This window comes from Nothoprocta perdicaria, unplaced genomic scaffold (assembly GCF_003342845.1).
Source record: "Nothoprocta perdicaria isolate Ctin4 unplaced genomic scaffold, notPer1 scaffold_154, whole genome shotgun sequence".
NCBI classification, from domain to species: Eukaryota; Metazoa; Chordata; class Aves; order Tinamiformes; family Tinamidae; genus Nothoprocta; species Nothoprocta perdicaria.
In genome coordinates, this window is record NW_020454694.1 from 17,144 (window position 1) to 32,818 (window position 15,675).

General features: G+C 41.9%; 1 protein-coding gene across 1 annotated transcript in view; it reads left to right on the plus strand.

The window, feature by feature from the left end:
* Positions 1–307: 307 nt before the first annotated feature.
* GLI3 (GLI family zinc finger 3) overlaps positions 308–15,675 on the plus strand; it is a 135,855-nt gene continuing 120,487 nt past the window's right edge. The window contains exons 1-2 of the mRNA XM_026035001.1: positions 308–544; positions 5,200–5,202. Of these exons, the coding sequence (XP_025890786.1) occupies positions 355–544; positions 5,200–5,202 (193 nt within the window). The 5' untranslated portion in view covers positions 308–354. The remainder of the gene's footprint in view (positions 545–5,199; positions 5,203–15,675) is intronic.

Genomic DNA, 15,675 nt, shown 5'->3' on the forward strand with positions numbered 1-15,675 from the left:
TGCCCGTTCCTGTACGATTGATAGCCCTGCTGGTAAATGCATCAGGGAATGGGCGACGATGATCTACCGCTCAGCTGCCGCTTGGTCTGAATGGGCTGGTTTTTTCAGCATGTGTCCCTGAGCATCCCTCATAGCCAGGCGTGCACCTACCGCCACCAACTTGTACTGAGGCTTTGAAAGTGGTGGAAAGAAGCGGGGGGGAGGTGAACTTCTTATTTTATTTCCTGTAAAAGGGCTGAAAGTCACTGGCACTCTCTCTCTTTCTCTCTGTCTTTCTTTCCTTCTTCTTTTTTTTTTCTAGAGGATGAAAGTCCTGTACAGACCTATCACAGAGAGAGAAGGAACGCAGTCACGATGCAGCCACAAGGTGGGCAAGGCCTCAGCAAGATCAGTGAAGAGCCTTCAACATCTAGTGAGGAAAGGGCCTCATTAATAAAGAAGGAGATCCATGGATCTATATCGCACCTTCCTGAACCTTCTGTACCTTACCGTGGGACACTGTTTACTATGGACCCCAGAAATGGTTACATGGATCCTCATTACCGTGAGTACCTATTGCGTGTTCATTGGGGAAGTTGCAAGGTTGTCGAGGCTGCTACCTTTAATGTTATTTTCTTAGACCCTTTACATTATCCCTGGGAAATCACTTTGCCTCCCTGCGGGTTAAAGTAAATATGTTTTTTTTTCCGTCTTTGAAGGAAAAAAGTAGGGAGCAGTTGCACTGCAGCTTGAAATTATCACAGGCCTCTGCAAAGCAAGCTTGAGCAGGGCATATCATCTGTTGCTAATCCTCCTCAGCCAGCCAGTGCTGTATTTGTTCCACCTCCTTAATGCATGAAGAAAAAAGCCTCATTAAAGGAAGCAGAGAAGGAAAATGAAACAGGCCTTAAAATCCCTCTTTTAAAACAATGTCAGAGGATGGTATTAGGAGGAGGAAGGACCATGCCTTGTACAAGGAGCATGTGTGGGGATTGCAAGGTTTATTGCTTTCTTTCTTTTGGGGATTCACTTGGGTGAAGTGATGGGGCTTGTTTGCCATTTTCTCCCCCCGCTTGCAGTTCCCTGGAGTTGTAGGGGAGGGAGGGGTGAAGCAAAGAGTTTTGACTTCTCAATTCCTGCTCGGGCATTAATAAAAAAGTAAGAAATTAACTGACACTTAAACACAGATGTGGAATGGATTTCTCCACAGGCAAAATACGAGGGAGTTAAGCAACTTTTTTCATCTGCTTCTAGTTAAAAAAGGAGGGGAAAAAAAAAAAAAGAAAAAATTAGTTTTGTAGTAATGAAGTACATCTTGAGGTGTCAAGGCTTGTGCCTTTTGATTATAGATTTATCACCTAGTCAGGATACAGATTTGCCATTTAACCTTCCAGTCCCCGATTCCAGATGATAGGCTTAAGACCCACAAAGAGGGGCCAGTCTGTGCTGTGTTGTTTTTTTTCTTTTCTCCACATCATTCAGAAATTTTAGTGTTTTAAGGCAAAAGGTCATTAGCCAGACGACTGATTAGTGAGGACAGATGATTAGTGCRTGTTTTTTTGCTAAGGAAAGTGCCAGGGATAAAAGCTAATTTTATCCCTTCATTAGTTGGGCTAGCAGCAAAGGGGAATGTTCACTCATCAGGGTGCAGATCAAAGTATGTCTCGCACAACCTTAAGTCTCCCCAACCACCTCTTTAGAAAAAAAAAAAAAAAAAAAAGCCTGATTGTTAATAAAGATGAAGGCAACATGAGAAAAGTAACACTTGTTGTCCTTATAGTTCAGATCTGTTTTTAGAGGAAAAGCTTGCAGTGATACTTTTCAGATCTCTCCCAATCGGTTGTTGTCCATCTGCCTTCTTTAATGGGCACACAGCCCATGTTTTGAACCCTTTAAGGGAAATATTCATCTTTCTGTTGAGAAGATTATGCAGTGCATTGGTAGCAGACTTGTCTACAGGTGATTATGCTGAGAAAAGTACTACTCACAGGCAACGACCCTAAGAAACACTAGCTTGCAGACTGGAGATATGATTTGCACCTTACAGTGTTGTGTGTTAATGGAAAGTCAAAATCTGATGGAAAATTTTAAAAAAAAATCCTGTTGGGGAAGTCCCTGGGGGTAAGCAGAGCAGCTGGGGAGAGGTGAAATTAAAAAAATACACAATGAAATGCCAGACATTAGGCTGAATTTATTGGTGATGAGTGTTGTTTTGACCATTGGACCCACTGCCAACTCGCCCTTTAAATACAGCTCAAAATACCCTTGATAGYGCTGAATATGTGCACTGAAGAGTTAGGGCCAGCCAGCCAGACCAGTCTTTTATTTTGTTTGGTTTTACTGAATTTATCTTTTGAGTAGAGCAGCCAATGTTTAGTGTAGCCAGTTAAGGGTGCATTTTGCCCAGTAGCACTACTAGGTAGGCTGTGTGGGTTGCTGGAAAAGCATCCATGCTAGAAGTTGAGAGACAAGGATAAGGTATCCAGCACATAGCAGTAGGGAAACAAGAGACTAGCTTGTTATAAACCAACAACAAGATTTTAAACAGAAGTCTAAGCTGAGAAGACACCACATAGACAGACCTACTTCCTTGCTGCCATGGTGAATTGTACAGGTTTACTTGTTTATAAAATCCCCAAGGTATTCATATTAATATCTTATGAAAAGCTACTGTGCTTTTATTTACCTGTAATAGAYGTGATGCAGAAGGGCAACTAAAGAGAGAAATGCTAGTTAAATTTATAGGAAAACAGACAGACTGAAATTTTCTTAGCAGTTGTATCATTTATATATGTAGGACATACTTTCATCAAGGTGATGACTGTATTCAAGTTGACACTTATAGTGGTCTGTAGCAGGAAGGCTAAATAATGTAATTGTATCCCAGTCCCATTGTAGCAACAGGTGAAGAACCAGCAAAGCTGTCATTCTCTTCCTTAGTTTCTTGTTGGCTTTGCAGGGCATATGATAGAAGATTCAACATAGCTGGGTATGTAAACACTCACAGTAATTCCTTAGTTTCCCTGTGGTTGCAAAATACAGACTTCAAGATGCCTAATTTGTGCTTCTAAATATACCCACTTTGTATTTAAAAGTGTGGGCAGGCTTCCTGTAGTGCAGGAAAAGGGAAAAATAATTTTTTTTGAAGAAGGACATCTGTATATTTTTATGGTAAGAAAAGAAAAAGAGCTTTTAAGTCGATTGTGTGTGGAACGCGTGTCCGCTCCAGGAGCTGCAGTTATTAGAAACAACGTGAATACTTTGCATTTCTACAAGTGAATATGCGTGTCTCTGTGTATGTGCATTGCAGGATTTCTTTGTTGTTGTTATAATCTTTTTCCCCTAATTAAGAAGATGGATGTTGTAGATGTTGGAAATAATAGTTACCATATACGTGGAATAAATACCTCATTGAGGGGGAGTTTGCTCTCCTGTGGAGAGTGGGTGGGGATGGTGGTTGTGTTTCAAGTGGACCCACTTTTCAAACAGCTGGGGTGAAACATGTTCTGGAGCTGACAGCCCTTCGGTTGGGCCGAGGAGCTCCTCGACCCTGTAACAACTGAGGACAAGAGAATGGCCTCGAATCCTCCGTCCTGCACAAGATGGAAAGGAAAATCGTTCCAAGCCCAAAACAGAGAAAAACAGAGAAATTTTTGTCTCTCTCTCTCTCTCTCTCTCTCTCTTTTTTTTTTTTTTTTTTTTATGGACTTCTTAAGTCAGAAACTTGTTTGCTTTAACTTTATACATATACAAACACCACACTCACACTCATATATATAGAGAGAGAGAGAGAGAAAGAAAGAGAGAGAGAGAGAGAGAGAGGCAGATGTCAAAATTGCTAGTTTCCCTTCATGTACTACACCTTTTCTTTATTGGGAAGAGCAGAGTTTTTGAGTTTAGCTACAGATTTTAGTGGTGTTTCTGAAATGGATTTAAGGAACAGTGTTTCTCTCAGCACTGATTGCTGTGGTGCGTTGAGCCTCTGGTTAAAGTAAATTCTGTCTCTGGAGATGGGGCCGAGGCAGAGAGGTGGGGATAGGAACTTCCTTTTGTTATTCTCTCCCCAAATTTAATTCCCACGCAGATTTATGGCAGTGCTAAGTCTGCCTGTCTAACAAGCYGTTCCTCATGGAAAAAATGAATCATTCCTGATGTAAACACTTTGATTTAAAACATACTGCTGGTATTTTTCCTTGGGTTTCGCAGCTCATCTGAAAGAATTGTTACCTCCTAATTAGTAAAGCCTGAAGAGTTATCGTTAAGTAAAAAGCAGTGACAGTTCTGTTGGCTCTGATCTGAGAATTCCTGTATGCAGGAAGGGCCCGGGCAGAATTCCTTCTGCTCTAGCTCTTCATCTCAAAGAGATGAAGCTGGGAGCTGAATGTAGCTGGGAGCACGGACTCACTCTCCTTTTTTTTTTTTTTTTTTTTCTTTTTCTGTTTTAAAATAGATTTATTTTGAAGCTCCTGTATCCATCTGGGGAAGGGGGAGCTGCTCATTGCACATTTTGTAGGATTAGCCCTCCGAGGTATTGATTGCCCTCTGTTCCCACTGCCCGCACGCGGGCTGCTGCTTTGTAAGGATCGGGTCCCTTGTAACTGCCCCAATTAGCTTCCCCAGCGTTACGGCGTCATCTCAAAATCAATTTGCAAGGTGAACAAAAGCTCACAGCGAGGAAAATACAGTGGCAGTTCACTAGGTGCACTTGTTCATTTACTGAGTTTTAATTTCTATTGACAAGAATTCCCCTTCCTTCGCCTCCCCATAGGAAAAAAAGAAGAAATACAAAGAGGAAATCAGATTGTGCCTCTGCAATTGCAAGCTGCTAACTGGAAACTCTGCCTTAAAATATGCTGGTGGAAAAGCAATGGCTTTTAGTGGCAATGGGGCTTGAACCGTGGTGGCCGTCCTCGTGTGGCACGTGGGGCAGTGGGAGCAGATGGAGCAGTGCCAGCGGATGAGTCTGTGGAGGGGCTTCCCCATGGCAGACARTGGCCTCCCTTGTCCTTTCCCTCCAGGAGGCCCAACAGGTCCCTTGGGGATGGTCCTAAAGCAGACACTTCGCTTCGCCAACCTCTAACTTCCTTGGGTTCCCAGTGTCCAAGGAGGGTTTTGTTCTTGCCCAGTTGGAGGGCAGTAGGAGAGCACCAGAGACGAGGAGTCCTGTAGAGATGCAGGGCCAGAGTCTTTAAAGCTGTTGGGGGCTCTTCAAGCTCAGAGGGGGTTTGGCCTCTTAAATCCTTCTTAAAAATCTAGGTGCTACTTGAATATTTTCAACAGCTTTTTGCAGGGGAGGGACTTAGGTGCTCCAGTAACAAAACTCTCCAATGACGGTGATTTATGGAATGATTTCCAAATGTTGTCAGGAGGGACAGTTGGAAACAAAAGTCAAATCTAAAGCTTTTAATAAATCTCATATATATATATATATATATATATATATATCTCCTCTAGTTCAAAAGTAAGTGTTGGCTTGCTGGTGTCAGCTGAGCAACTGAATACTTGTTCTTAAAGAAGAGAAAAATAGGTTTACAAAATGTTCTGAAAAAAAAAAATGGAACTATAAGCATCCTCCAACAGAAAAATCTTACTGCCCTCAAGTAGTACTGCAATCAAGCCTAGGATCAGGGGCAACTTCAATTTGAAATTTGGAAAGAGCCTCATACTAACTTATCAGCTGCTTATAAATGGCAAACTCTTCTCTAAGCTGCCTCCCAAACCTCCCTGGTAGTGTCTGGAATGTTTTGCCCACTGSAGATACTCCTGCTCACTTCTCCAGGGTCCTGTGGAATAAACAGGATCTCCCCAGAGCATGAGAATTGCTGCGCCTGCTTGGACCTCGCGTTTGGAGGTAACAATTGCACCGATAGATTTACAGCTCGAAGCGGCACATAAAGACGTCCTTTCTTCTACTTGATTTTTCTTCCTCAGCATGAGACAGACTGCAGAAGTGCCAATGCCTGAGAGGCCTTGGAACGTTGTGTAGTTTAAAAGGAGAAAGATCTTTCTTTTTTGATTTTTTTTATTTATTTTGATTTGATGTGTAGATGAACGCTTATTTTTGAATCTCATCCTTTGTTTTCTTGTCATTACCAGTAATGTTAATTTAAGATGGAAACTGCAGGCAGTGGTATGGAGAGAGTAGATCCTGTTTGTGCAGGATGGTAGAGTAGGATGTATCTGAGATCCCTAATAGATCTATAATTCTGCTGGGCTTCACATTTTTAAAAATGTCCTGGGAATCAAAGTAAAAAAAAAAAAAAAAAAAAAAAAGTCCTTCTGTTACACCTAAGAGAATTTATCTGCTGGGGCCTCCTGGGAATGTAGCCTTCAAAAAAGCAATCAAGTTTTTAATCTCATTTTAAGTTCATGTTAGTTATTTTTCTCAAGGGGTGGAGGAGTAGGGGCCTGCGTGATACAAGTTGGAGAATGAATGCTATAAAACTGATCTCTTTTACAGATTGTATTTAGTTTGTAAAGTGTTTTTAGATGCTTTACAGTATATATTTGTTGTATACCTTCTTCATGGAAAAAAGTATGTTGTTCAGAGTGAGAGAATTGTGGTCAAGAACACTGGAGAAGAAAAAAAAAGAATAAGGCCATGGAATAATCTAATCCATCTCTTCAGCCTCAAGGCAGATCAGCTATCCCTAAATGAGAGGAGAACAAAAGACTTCTTGAAAGTTTCCATGTCCGCTSATACACGGACATTTCTGTTTTTAAAGTCTTGCTGTAACACTTGTAGTCATTTGAAACTCATATTGTGGACCTACATGGTAACTCCTGTAGCATCAGCAGCTCCAAGTTGGAAGAAAATGCTTAGATTCTCCAAAATTGAGTGGAACTTATTATTATTTTTGATAAGGTTTCCTGTTCCCTTGTAGAGATTTGTTGGCATGCTGGAGCCATGTTAGCAAAGATACGTCCCTTTGCTGTGTTCTTTGGAAACAAAACCAAGGCTTGACGTGCCACCATTGTGCTCATTTGGTAAAGTCATGGCAACAGGCAAGATCATTAGTTTGTCTTTGCTCCTAGTTATCATAGTCATCTTCGTTGCACTGTTGTTGAAGATATGTAGCGCAAGGGGTTAGCCAACTATGACAGGTATGTACAGAGCTAGTGGCCAAAGGAAGATAAGCATCACTTATTGCAAAATTTGAAGCCTCCCCTAATGCCTGAGGTTGTTGTCTGTCTCTGTTAGTCACGTTTTCATGAGTGCTTTGTCTTTCAAGCGTTCTCTGGCAAAGGACACAAGGTTTGTAAAGCTGCCTACTTGGTGTGGCTGCGTTAAAGGAGATTAGCCAAGAAAAAGAACTCAGTCCCATGGGGCTTTTGGTTTCCCTTGACATGCCAGATGTGTTTCCCATATCTGTAAGGAGCTTTGCAGCTGAGACAACTCGACTCCTTGTGGCAAAGCACGAGCACTCCCATTCTTCACTGCCTCTTCACCCTGCAGTTGTGTAGCACCCGGCATAGTGGGGTGCTGGTTTTCAACTAGGCCTGCTGGCTCATTGAAGGATCATGATTTTCATGATGTACTGCAACTGATTTTTCTYGTCCTGAGGACGAGCCTGGTACTTGCTAACCACTGTGCAGGGCTTTACCTCGTCAGGGAGAAGGTTCTGGTGTGTTGGTCTTCTCACATCTGGTCAGCAGACCAGAGGAGTTCAGTTGGCTAAGCAGGGGTTTCACGTACCCTTCTAATGTCTGGTAGGACCCTAGTTGGTTTGTGTCTGCCTCTCTGGAAAGGCGCTCCGCCCAGTACATCCCTTGTCATATCTGTTGACTGCATGAATGTCTCTGATAAAGATAAGGATCTAAAATGTCACTGTGTATCTCTGTTTAGTCAGTTGAATCCTACTCTTGTGACTGTGGCCAACAGACTCGCATCAGTTGCAGCTGAACATTTAAGTCTCAAATTAGACTTGTAAATCTGTGGTAGTAGTTACATTGCAGAGGTACCTTGTATCTAGTGACCTGCTTTGTGTCGCACTTGTTGGGTGGATGGATCCTGCCCGGTGGGAAGGCACTGGCGCCACTCTCCCCATGGCGTAAGCTCAGCCAGAGAGTTTCCAAGGGTGGTGTGGTTCCTGCTGGGACAGCACAGGTTAGAAATTGTCCTCTGTSCCTCAGCACCATGTACAACCTCCTGTTGGAGTCCAGGATTGAGCAGGCCTTTSATTTTAAGGCTATTTAAATGCTTTGGTCTTTGAGCCGTGATTTCATGATTTCTATAGTGGATTCAGCTTTATTCCCATTGACGGAGTTCAGCCCTTGGGAGGAGAGCCTCTTAGCCGTGTCCTCTGCTTCCCTCTATTCACACCTAGCAACCCAATYAGCTTCCTCCTGACTCCTCTCCTGCGTGGTTTGCACACTGACTTTTAACCCCTTCTTAAAACAGTGCTCAAGTTACTTACTGGGGTTCTTGAGTTTGTTCCTTGGGTCGCATCTTGGTTTGGAGATACTTCAGGAATATTTCCCCTTTCAGTCACAGTTGTACTGCCTGCCTTTTTTCATTTGTGACAATATAATTTACAGCTGTTACAGCAATCACCAGTGTAAGAAACTAGTACCGAACTAAGCACCTATGTTTTGTGGCTGTATTTTAAAGGAGTATAGCTGCTATAATGCCTTGTGATTATCAGCATATATTGTGGTGGAGGTGTCCACAGCATGGGAAAAGATATATCTCATGCATAGAGATACTTGGTTATGTAGAGATTTGCACACCATCTTCTTCCTTTACTTTAAAAATGTGAGTTAGCACTTTAAAAAATAGTAAAAAGATGTTTTATATTATTTAGAATTTATCGTACTGAGGATTTAGAGTTCAGTGCAGATAGCTCCCCAGTTAGCAGAATAGCATTTTAATCTCAATTTCTCATGTTTCCAAAATAAGCAGAGGGTCTGGCATGGCTCATCCTGGTCTCCCATCCACATTTTTGTGCTGCCCTGAGCCATCATTTTTCCTAGCCAACCAAATGGAGCTGATCCAGAATCCAGTGAATTTGATGAATCAACAGCTGCTGGCTTCAGTGAACTTTGCAATAATAATCCCTGGTTGCCTTGTATTCTAGCCCTTCATCTTACCTGCTTCACATAGCTGGTTGTAATTTAAAATCATAATTCCCAAGCATCTTTGTTACCATTTCACAAATGAAGAGGTGAACGTTCTTATTTCTGCATCTACAGCTCCTTGTTGAAGCAGATTATGGTAACCAGCCCCAAGTAATGGCCTAGGACATATTTTGAAAAATGGTTGATTATGTTAACAGCTGAGGCTAACACCACACCAAGTGCTAAGGCAAACAACTGATGAGGTACAAGATGTTGAAATAAGTTTCCTTGTCCCACTTTAGTATAAAAAGGCACTTCATTTGATTTAGATTTTTCTTTTTTAACCAACCTGACTACCAACCTGTCTTGAAGGCCCACAGCTTCAACCTTGCCTTACACGAGAAGTTGCTGTTGAAATGAAATGAGACTATTTGTGTGCCTGAGGTTTGTTGGATCGGGGCCCGTGTTATGTATAAACACGGGTTGCTCTCTTTGCTGGGGTGCACCAGCGTGCTACAGTGACAGAGAGCTGTTGGCATCGATGCCGTGTTTCAGACCAGCTGATATTTGGGCTGCCATCAGTAATAATGAGCTAAGGCATTTTTAACAATAAAGGTGGTGCCAGGCAAGGAAAAGCTCTGTTGCTGCTGTAATAGGAGTGGATTTTATTTTTCTTTTAGCTGGAATGGAGGGAGGAATCACCAGTCATATCTTACAGGTTAATCGCTGAATATTTCCCACCCTATATTCAGGTTGTTTGACTGGGTAATGTCTGATCTATGCCCTGGCCATGTTTGCCTCTACGTAGCCTGAGACTGGCAGTGACCGTAATCTAGGGTTATTTTCAATTGATTTTTTTTCTATCTTCTTCCAAACGGAGCGCAGAAAGTCTCAATAAGCTTATATACAAATAAAGAAGCCCTTTGTGAATAAGGACCAAGGGTCTGATCTGCCTTTATCTGCTTCCAGGGAAAAAAAATTACTAAGGCTGGACCAAACATAAAACATTGACCTGACAAAGCATGTCTCCATTCTTGCAGAGAAACTTCACCTCTCTTCAAACAAGACAACTGTTTTCCACYGAAGTCGTAGATTGTAACACTAATCTTGCATTCAGTTGTGTGCCTTCATCCTTATGTGTATTTTCAACCAGAGAGGCAGGCTGAGGACCTGCGCTGCGTTGATGGTACCTCCTAGAAAGCCTAGTTGAGCACAGATCCCTGCTTAGAGTGGCCTGTGCAGGGCAGGAATGCTCTGCATTTGCATCCTGGCCAGCCTCTGTCGCTGGGATTTGCTCCTAGCAAATTTGCTCCTGTTTGTGTGGTGCCTGTGTTGTGCTAATGCATGGGGCTTGCTTGGGCAAGCAGGGTCCTGCTGGCTCACGACGGTTTAGTCCAGTTGTTGCAGAGCCCACACTTAAAGGTTGCAAACTGGAAGGTTATCACTTTTAAGTTATCACTTATCTTGAACGAGTGGCCTCATGGCTGCCTTTAAGAGGTGGTGTAGCTGTGGATATTGCTTTTCGTGGCTGCACGGGGTACTGGCACAGTGCTCCAAGAAAGAGTGACTCCATAAGGCCCCAAATACACACTGGACTCTGCTGGCTCTTGAGGAAAGCAGTGRCTATCGTATTTTCTGAGGGAGGCTGGTGTTAGCCTGTCTGCCACCACTTTGTGGTCTCGATGCACCGCTCCCTGTTGCGGGAAGTGCCACAGCAGCAGGAAAAAGTCTTYCTTCAACTTTACATTCCTCCTGTGAGTGCATTGCAGGGGGCCTCTAGGCCAAGCTCGTTTGGCAGCCTAGGCCAAATGACACCTAAAAAGTGTTATGAGTCCCCTCAGTGTTTTCCGTGGAGTGCCTTTCTAACATAACATGCATGCCCTCTGTGTCTGCGTGTTGTTTGCTGCAGTCTGTAATAATGAGAAATGCAGTGTCCAGCTCAGTATGATGCAGAATCCCTCCATTTACGTGGTTGTTTGAATTCTTCCAGCTGTGATTTTCCATGAAACTCTCAAGTACAAAAAMCTGCTTTTTCCTTGTAGCTCTGTGTATTCCTTCCACGAGCTCCAGCTGACTTCAGCTAACATCACCCGCTCGTTTCTCAGTGCAGGGAACTGCATAGTGCTGACGGTGCCGTCCGCTCAGCCCAACCGGTACCTTCCTTCCTCTCCCTCTGACAGTGCACGCCRCTGAGAAGGACTTCAGGTCTGGGTTAGAATGGAGCACCGAGTGGCAGCGCAAAATTCCTCCTCTATCCGGCCTTTTTACTACCCTGGTGACCCTCCTGTGTTATGGCTGGTAGTCATCCATAAGATCTGGTAACAATCCCCTGCACCCAGCTGCCAGGCTCTGTAACTCCAGTTACCTACCCAGGGTACATGTTACCAAGCAAGGAAAGCGTGTTTACCGTCACTGCAAACTGCTCCCCTGAAGCATGACCTGCATGGTAGAGCCATATGCCTGTGTATGTGTGTGTGCACATGTGTTAAGCTTGGTCTATACCTTATGCCTGGATTCACAGGTGCCTCAGGTAGCAAAGCTGCTGTTTTCATGGAAATGGCCAATCCTTTTTCTTTTCATGTAGGGTAACTCTGTGCCGATGCTGGACAGTGGCATTGTGTATGTTTGTCTTCCATGCAGGATKCATACACTCCAGTAACTGAATGTTTTCTTTCAGGCTTGTTGCTTCCTGGTTATTTTGCTGCTTATTTTTGTAATGTGGTTTTTCATATAGTTCTGTATTATTAAGCTTTTTGGTTTTTTTAAGCTATCTCTGATATGCAGCTTTCATATCTTGGCTCCCAGCAACATCGAACCCCATTGTAAAGTCCCATCRTGTAAAAGCCATCTCGTTATAACTCTCAAAAATAAGAGGCATGTCTCCTGAGGACAGTTCCCTATTGCGGGTGGAGTATAATCCTTAACATTGTTTTTTTGCTTTCAAATAGCTGGGGACAGTAAGTCAAGGAGTGAGAACTCCCTTTGTTTCATGTAGTGTGCGTTGCAGGAAGAAAATGTAACAGAGCAGAAAATGAAGAAAGACATGAAAGAATCTCAGCTCAAGGAGGTCAGATCCATCACAGGGCTTAGCRTTGCCTTCAAAGATGCCTGGGACAGGTGGCAGTTCGAGACAATCAGAGGAGAAGCATCCGCTAGCGCCGAGATAAGGGATTCTTGCCGAATCCCGCTATCTGGTCCCAGTTTGCTTTGATGTAACTCTGCTAGAGAAGACTTTGGGGAGCAGGCTACTGCTTCCCTCTGCGATAGGCTGCTGTTGTTCAGCCTTTTAAGGTCTCATTACAGTGGTCCTTGAGGATTAATCCTCTTTAAGGTTTACATGGGGGTGGTTTTGTCTGCAGGCCCAGCCAGGGACCCTGGTACCACCTGTACAAAGCATTGCTGTGTTCTTTCATTCTGTTTTTTTTTTTTTGTTTTCTTTTTTTTTTTTTTTTTTTTTTTTTTAAAGTGGCTCATATTTAACCGTATTTGACAGGAAACTAAAACCAAATGCGTTGCCTTTTTTGCTTCCCTCTTTGGCTATTGCTGAGTTTTTGTCTAGCACAGCTTGAGCAGCCCTTTGCGGACATTGAACCATTAGTAGTAAATTGTCAGCTTCTGGTGACCCGCCTTGGCCTGCTGGGTTGGGCAGTTTTTCCTCCTCTTCCCTGCCCGCCACCCGCCTTTTGCCTTTTCCAAGGAGGGAATTGGTGGAGTTAGGCTCCAGAATAAGAGATCACCCCATTGCTGTTCTATCCGAGGGCCCACAGTTGTGGATTTTATATTAATGCTGTTCCACTCCCAGTGGAGGCCTCAGGATACAGGAATATCTTAATTTGTGGAGATAGACTTACAAGGGTTTGTTTATGAAAACAGGTACTACTTTCTGCAAGGSGCAAAACCTGCCTTCAGTGAAACAGCAGCAGGCAGAGTGCGGCAATAACAAATCTATCCTGTAGCTTTTGATCCACTAAGAAACATGGATTTCCAGCACCATGATATGTTTTGCTGTTGGTRCAGTTTCTTTGTGGCTCTTAGTTATGTATCTACACCTTGAGGATAGGGGGRGAAAAAAAATAAAAAAGGCAGGTAGACTTGATACAAAGTAGCATATTACTTGAACTTTATTTTCTCTTTAGGATTCATTTCCCTAACTAAACCAAATGTTGTCCCTAGCTAAACCATTTTGCCATTGCAGCTTTAAGAGGGTGGTTGGGGTTAAAATAAGATCAACATTGATGCTGGATAAGTGAAAATAATATCAGTGACCTTGATACAGAAGTAAACCTAAACTTACTGCTCTGAGGCCAATGAATGCCTTGCGCRGTTTGATTCTGGCTTGCAGCAGAAGGTTTAGCCCTTTTGAACCCCTATTAAACAGCTTGCTGGTCTCAGGTCAAATTATTATGAAAGGTAGTTGTGTGTTTTATTTWAAAAAAAAAAATCCTACTTTGAAATCTCGGTAATGCCTAAAAACTGAATGTTTTTGAAGCTAAATAGAGCTGTGCGTTGTTGTTGCCTAGGAAGTACCTGGTCAATCGTTATGTGGTTATTTATTTATTTTTATTATTAAAAAAAGGCTTCACAAGCATTCTGGGTTATTTTTTAAATGTTCTGTTTGGAAGTTATGTGGCGTGTTGAAATGTGCACGTAATGTATGTATAGCATACTAGTTTTCTTTATATATAAAAGTGTTATGCGAAACCCTATAGGTAATGCTGGCCATATAAAATTGTATGGTGCCATTATTAATATACATATGGCTGTGACATTCATACACTCTTATGTTTCCAAACTACATAATTTAAGAGTAATGCACATATTTAATTTTTACTGTATTTTTGGAGGTCATTAAAATCTGCCCATACAAATTGTTTCCCTGCTAGCTAATTCTCAGATGGAGAGAGGATGGGAGAAGCAGAAACTAGGGAAAGGAAAAAAAGATTAACTAAAATAAAGATAATAAAATATGTCATGAAGTGAGGTGCTGTAGATCCCTTCAAGAAGACCTGTCTTCTGAAGAAATACAGGCAAATTCTTGGCAGCCTAACTTTATACACACAGACACACCTGTTTGATTTATATATACACATGCAGTCAAGTGCTGTATTCAAGTCTTGAGGCATATATTGAATATGTATATAAATAGAATAAACCATACTTACTGTCTCTAAGATACAAATACTTTGAATAACATGACATTAAATTTATGTCCCCATATTTAACTTCACATCAGAGCTAGATGTCAGCAATTTAGGTTTTTACAATACTGTTTTGGAAGTTGCTGGTGTCTCTACCCTGATAAAATACAGGGAAAGTTCAAATACTTTTTTTTTTTTTTTTTTTCCTTCCATATGTTGACAAATGCATGCGGATTGCCAGGGGTAAGTGTTTAATTGAATTTAATAGCTATTGTGTAATTTTACTGTAAGGTTCCCTTATGAAGCCTCTTTTCAAACTGCAAGGCAAGGCTACATTTGAACAGGCCTTTGGAATACAGCGCAGTTTGTAGGTGTATTGCACATGGGAAAATGTGCTCAGCAATGCCGGGAGGAATTGTGACCCATTCCATGTGCCAGAGGGCTGGATGGGATGGGGCAGACGCTGCTTTTTCAAACAGCTTGGTGGGAATGTGGTGCTCCTGCCCAGAGATTCAGCTGTGTCATCTATAGTGGAGCAAGAGGCAGAAAAGAAACTTCTGGGTAGTAGACCTAATGCCTTAGGCTAGTCTTTTCCCAGGCCCCGGAAAATAGTTTATCTTAGAGAAAGGGAAGTAAAATTGCCAGCTTTTGCATTATTAGTAAATGTTGCCATGGTATATGTACAAATATTACTATTAGGGTTTTCCAAATAACTGTGTAGTAATCAGTGAAGATCAGCCATCCTGGATGTTCAGACTGTAAAGTTCAACCATTCTTCCATTGTGAGAGGAGAACAATATATCAAGGTGAAAACTCATGTATCTGCACTGTTATATAAACCAAAAATACAGTAATAGCTTTTGCTCAATAGGAGAACAAACGTGGAAAACGTCATTCCCAAAACTGCAGTTTCCAGAAGGTTRTAATCAGCTAAATCAGGGTGTTGTAAATTCCAAAATAAATCATTTACAGCAGATGCTACCAAACACAAATACATACATGCACGAATATATATGTGTATTTATGACCAGTGTAAAAGTTTTCAATGGCAGTAAATTCTGTATTTCATATTTCCAGCAGTAGCTTGTTATTTTTTACAAGGAAGCAACAAAAGTTTAATCAGAACAGATCTTGCATTAATCAGTATGAAACTGCTTGGGAATTGTTGGAAGTAAATCTGATATTCACACCCAGATTGTCTTTGATTTTAGAAAATTCCATTTTTGAAAAGGCAAACAATACAACAAAATGTATTTAAATGTATTTGTGGGGGTTATAATGTATTATATGCATACATGCCATTTGTGGGAATGCTGTTATTAGAGAATATAAATTTGTTTTAAAACTGGCCATAGAATTGTAGATGCCAATCCCGCAAGAAACTTATACTCAGAAGATCTATTAAATGTAATTGAATGCATAAGAACTACAAGAATTCACTCTAGTTAAATAGTTACAGTGAAATCTAGTTGCTAACCCTGTGTTAAACACTTGGTATAGA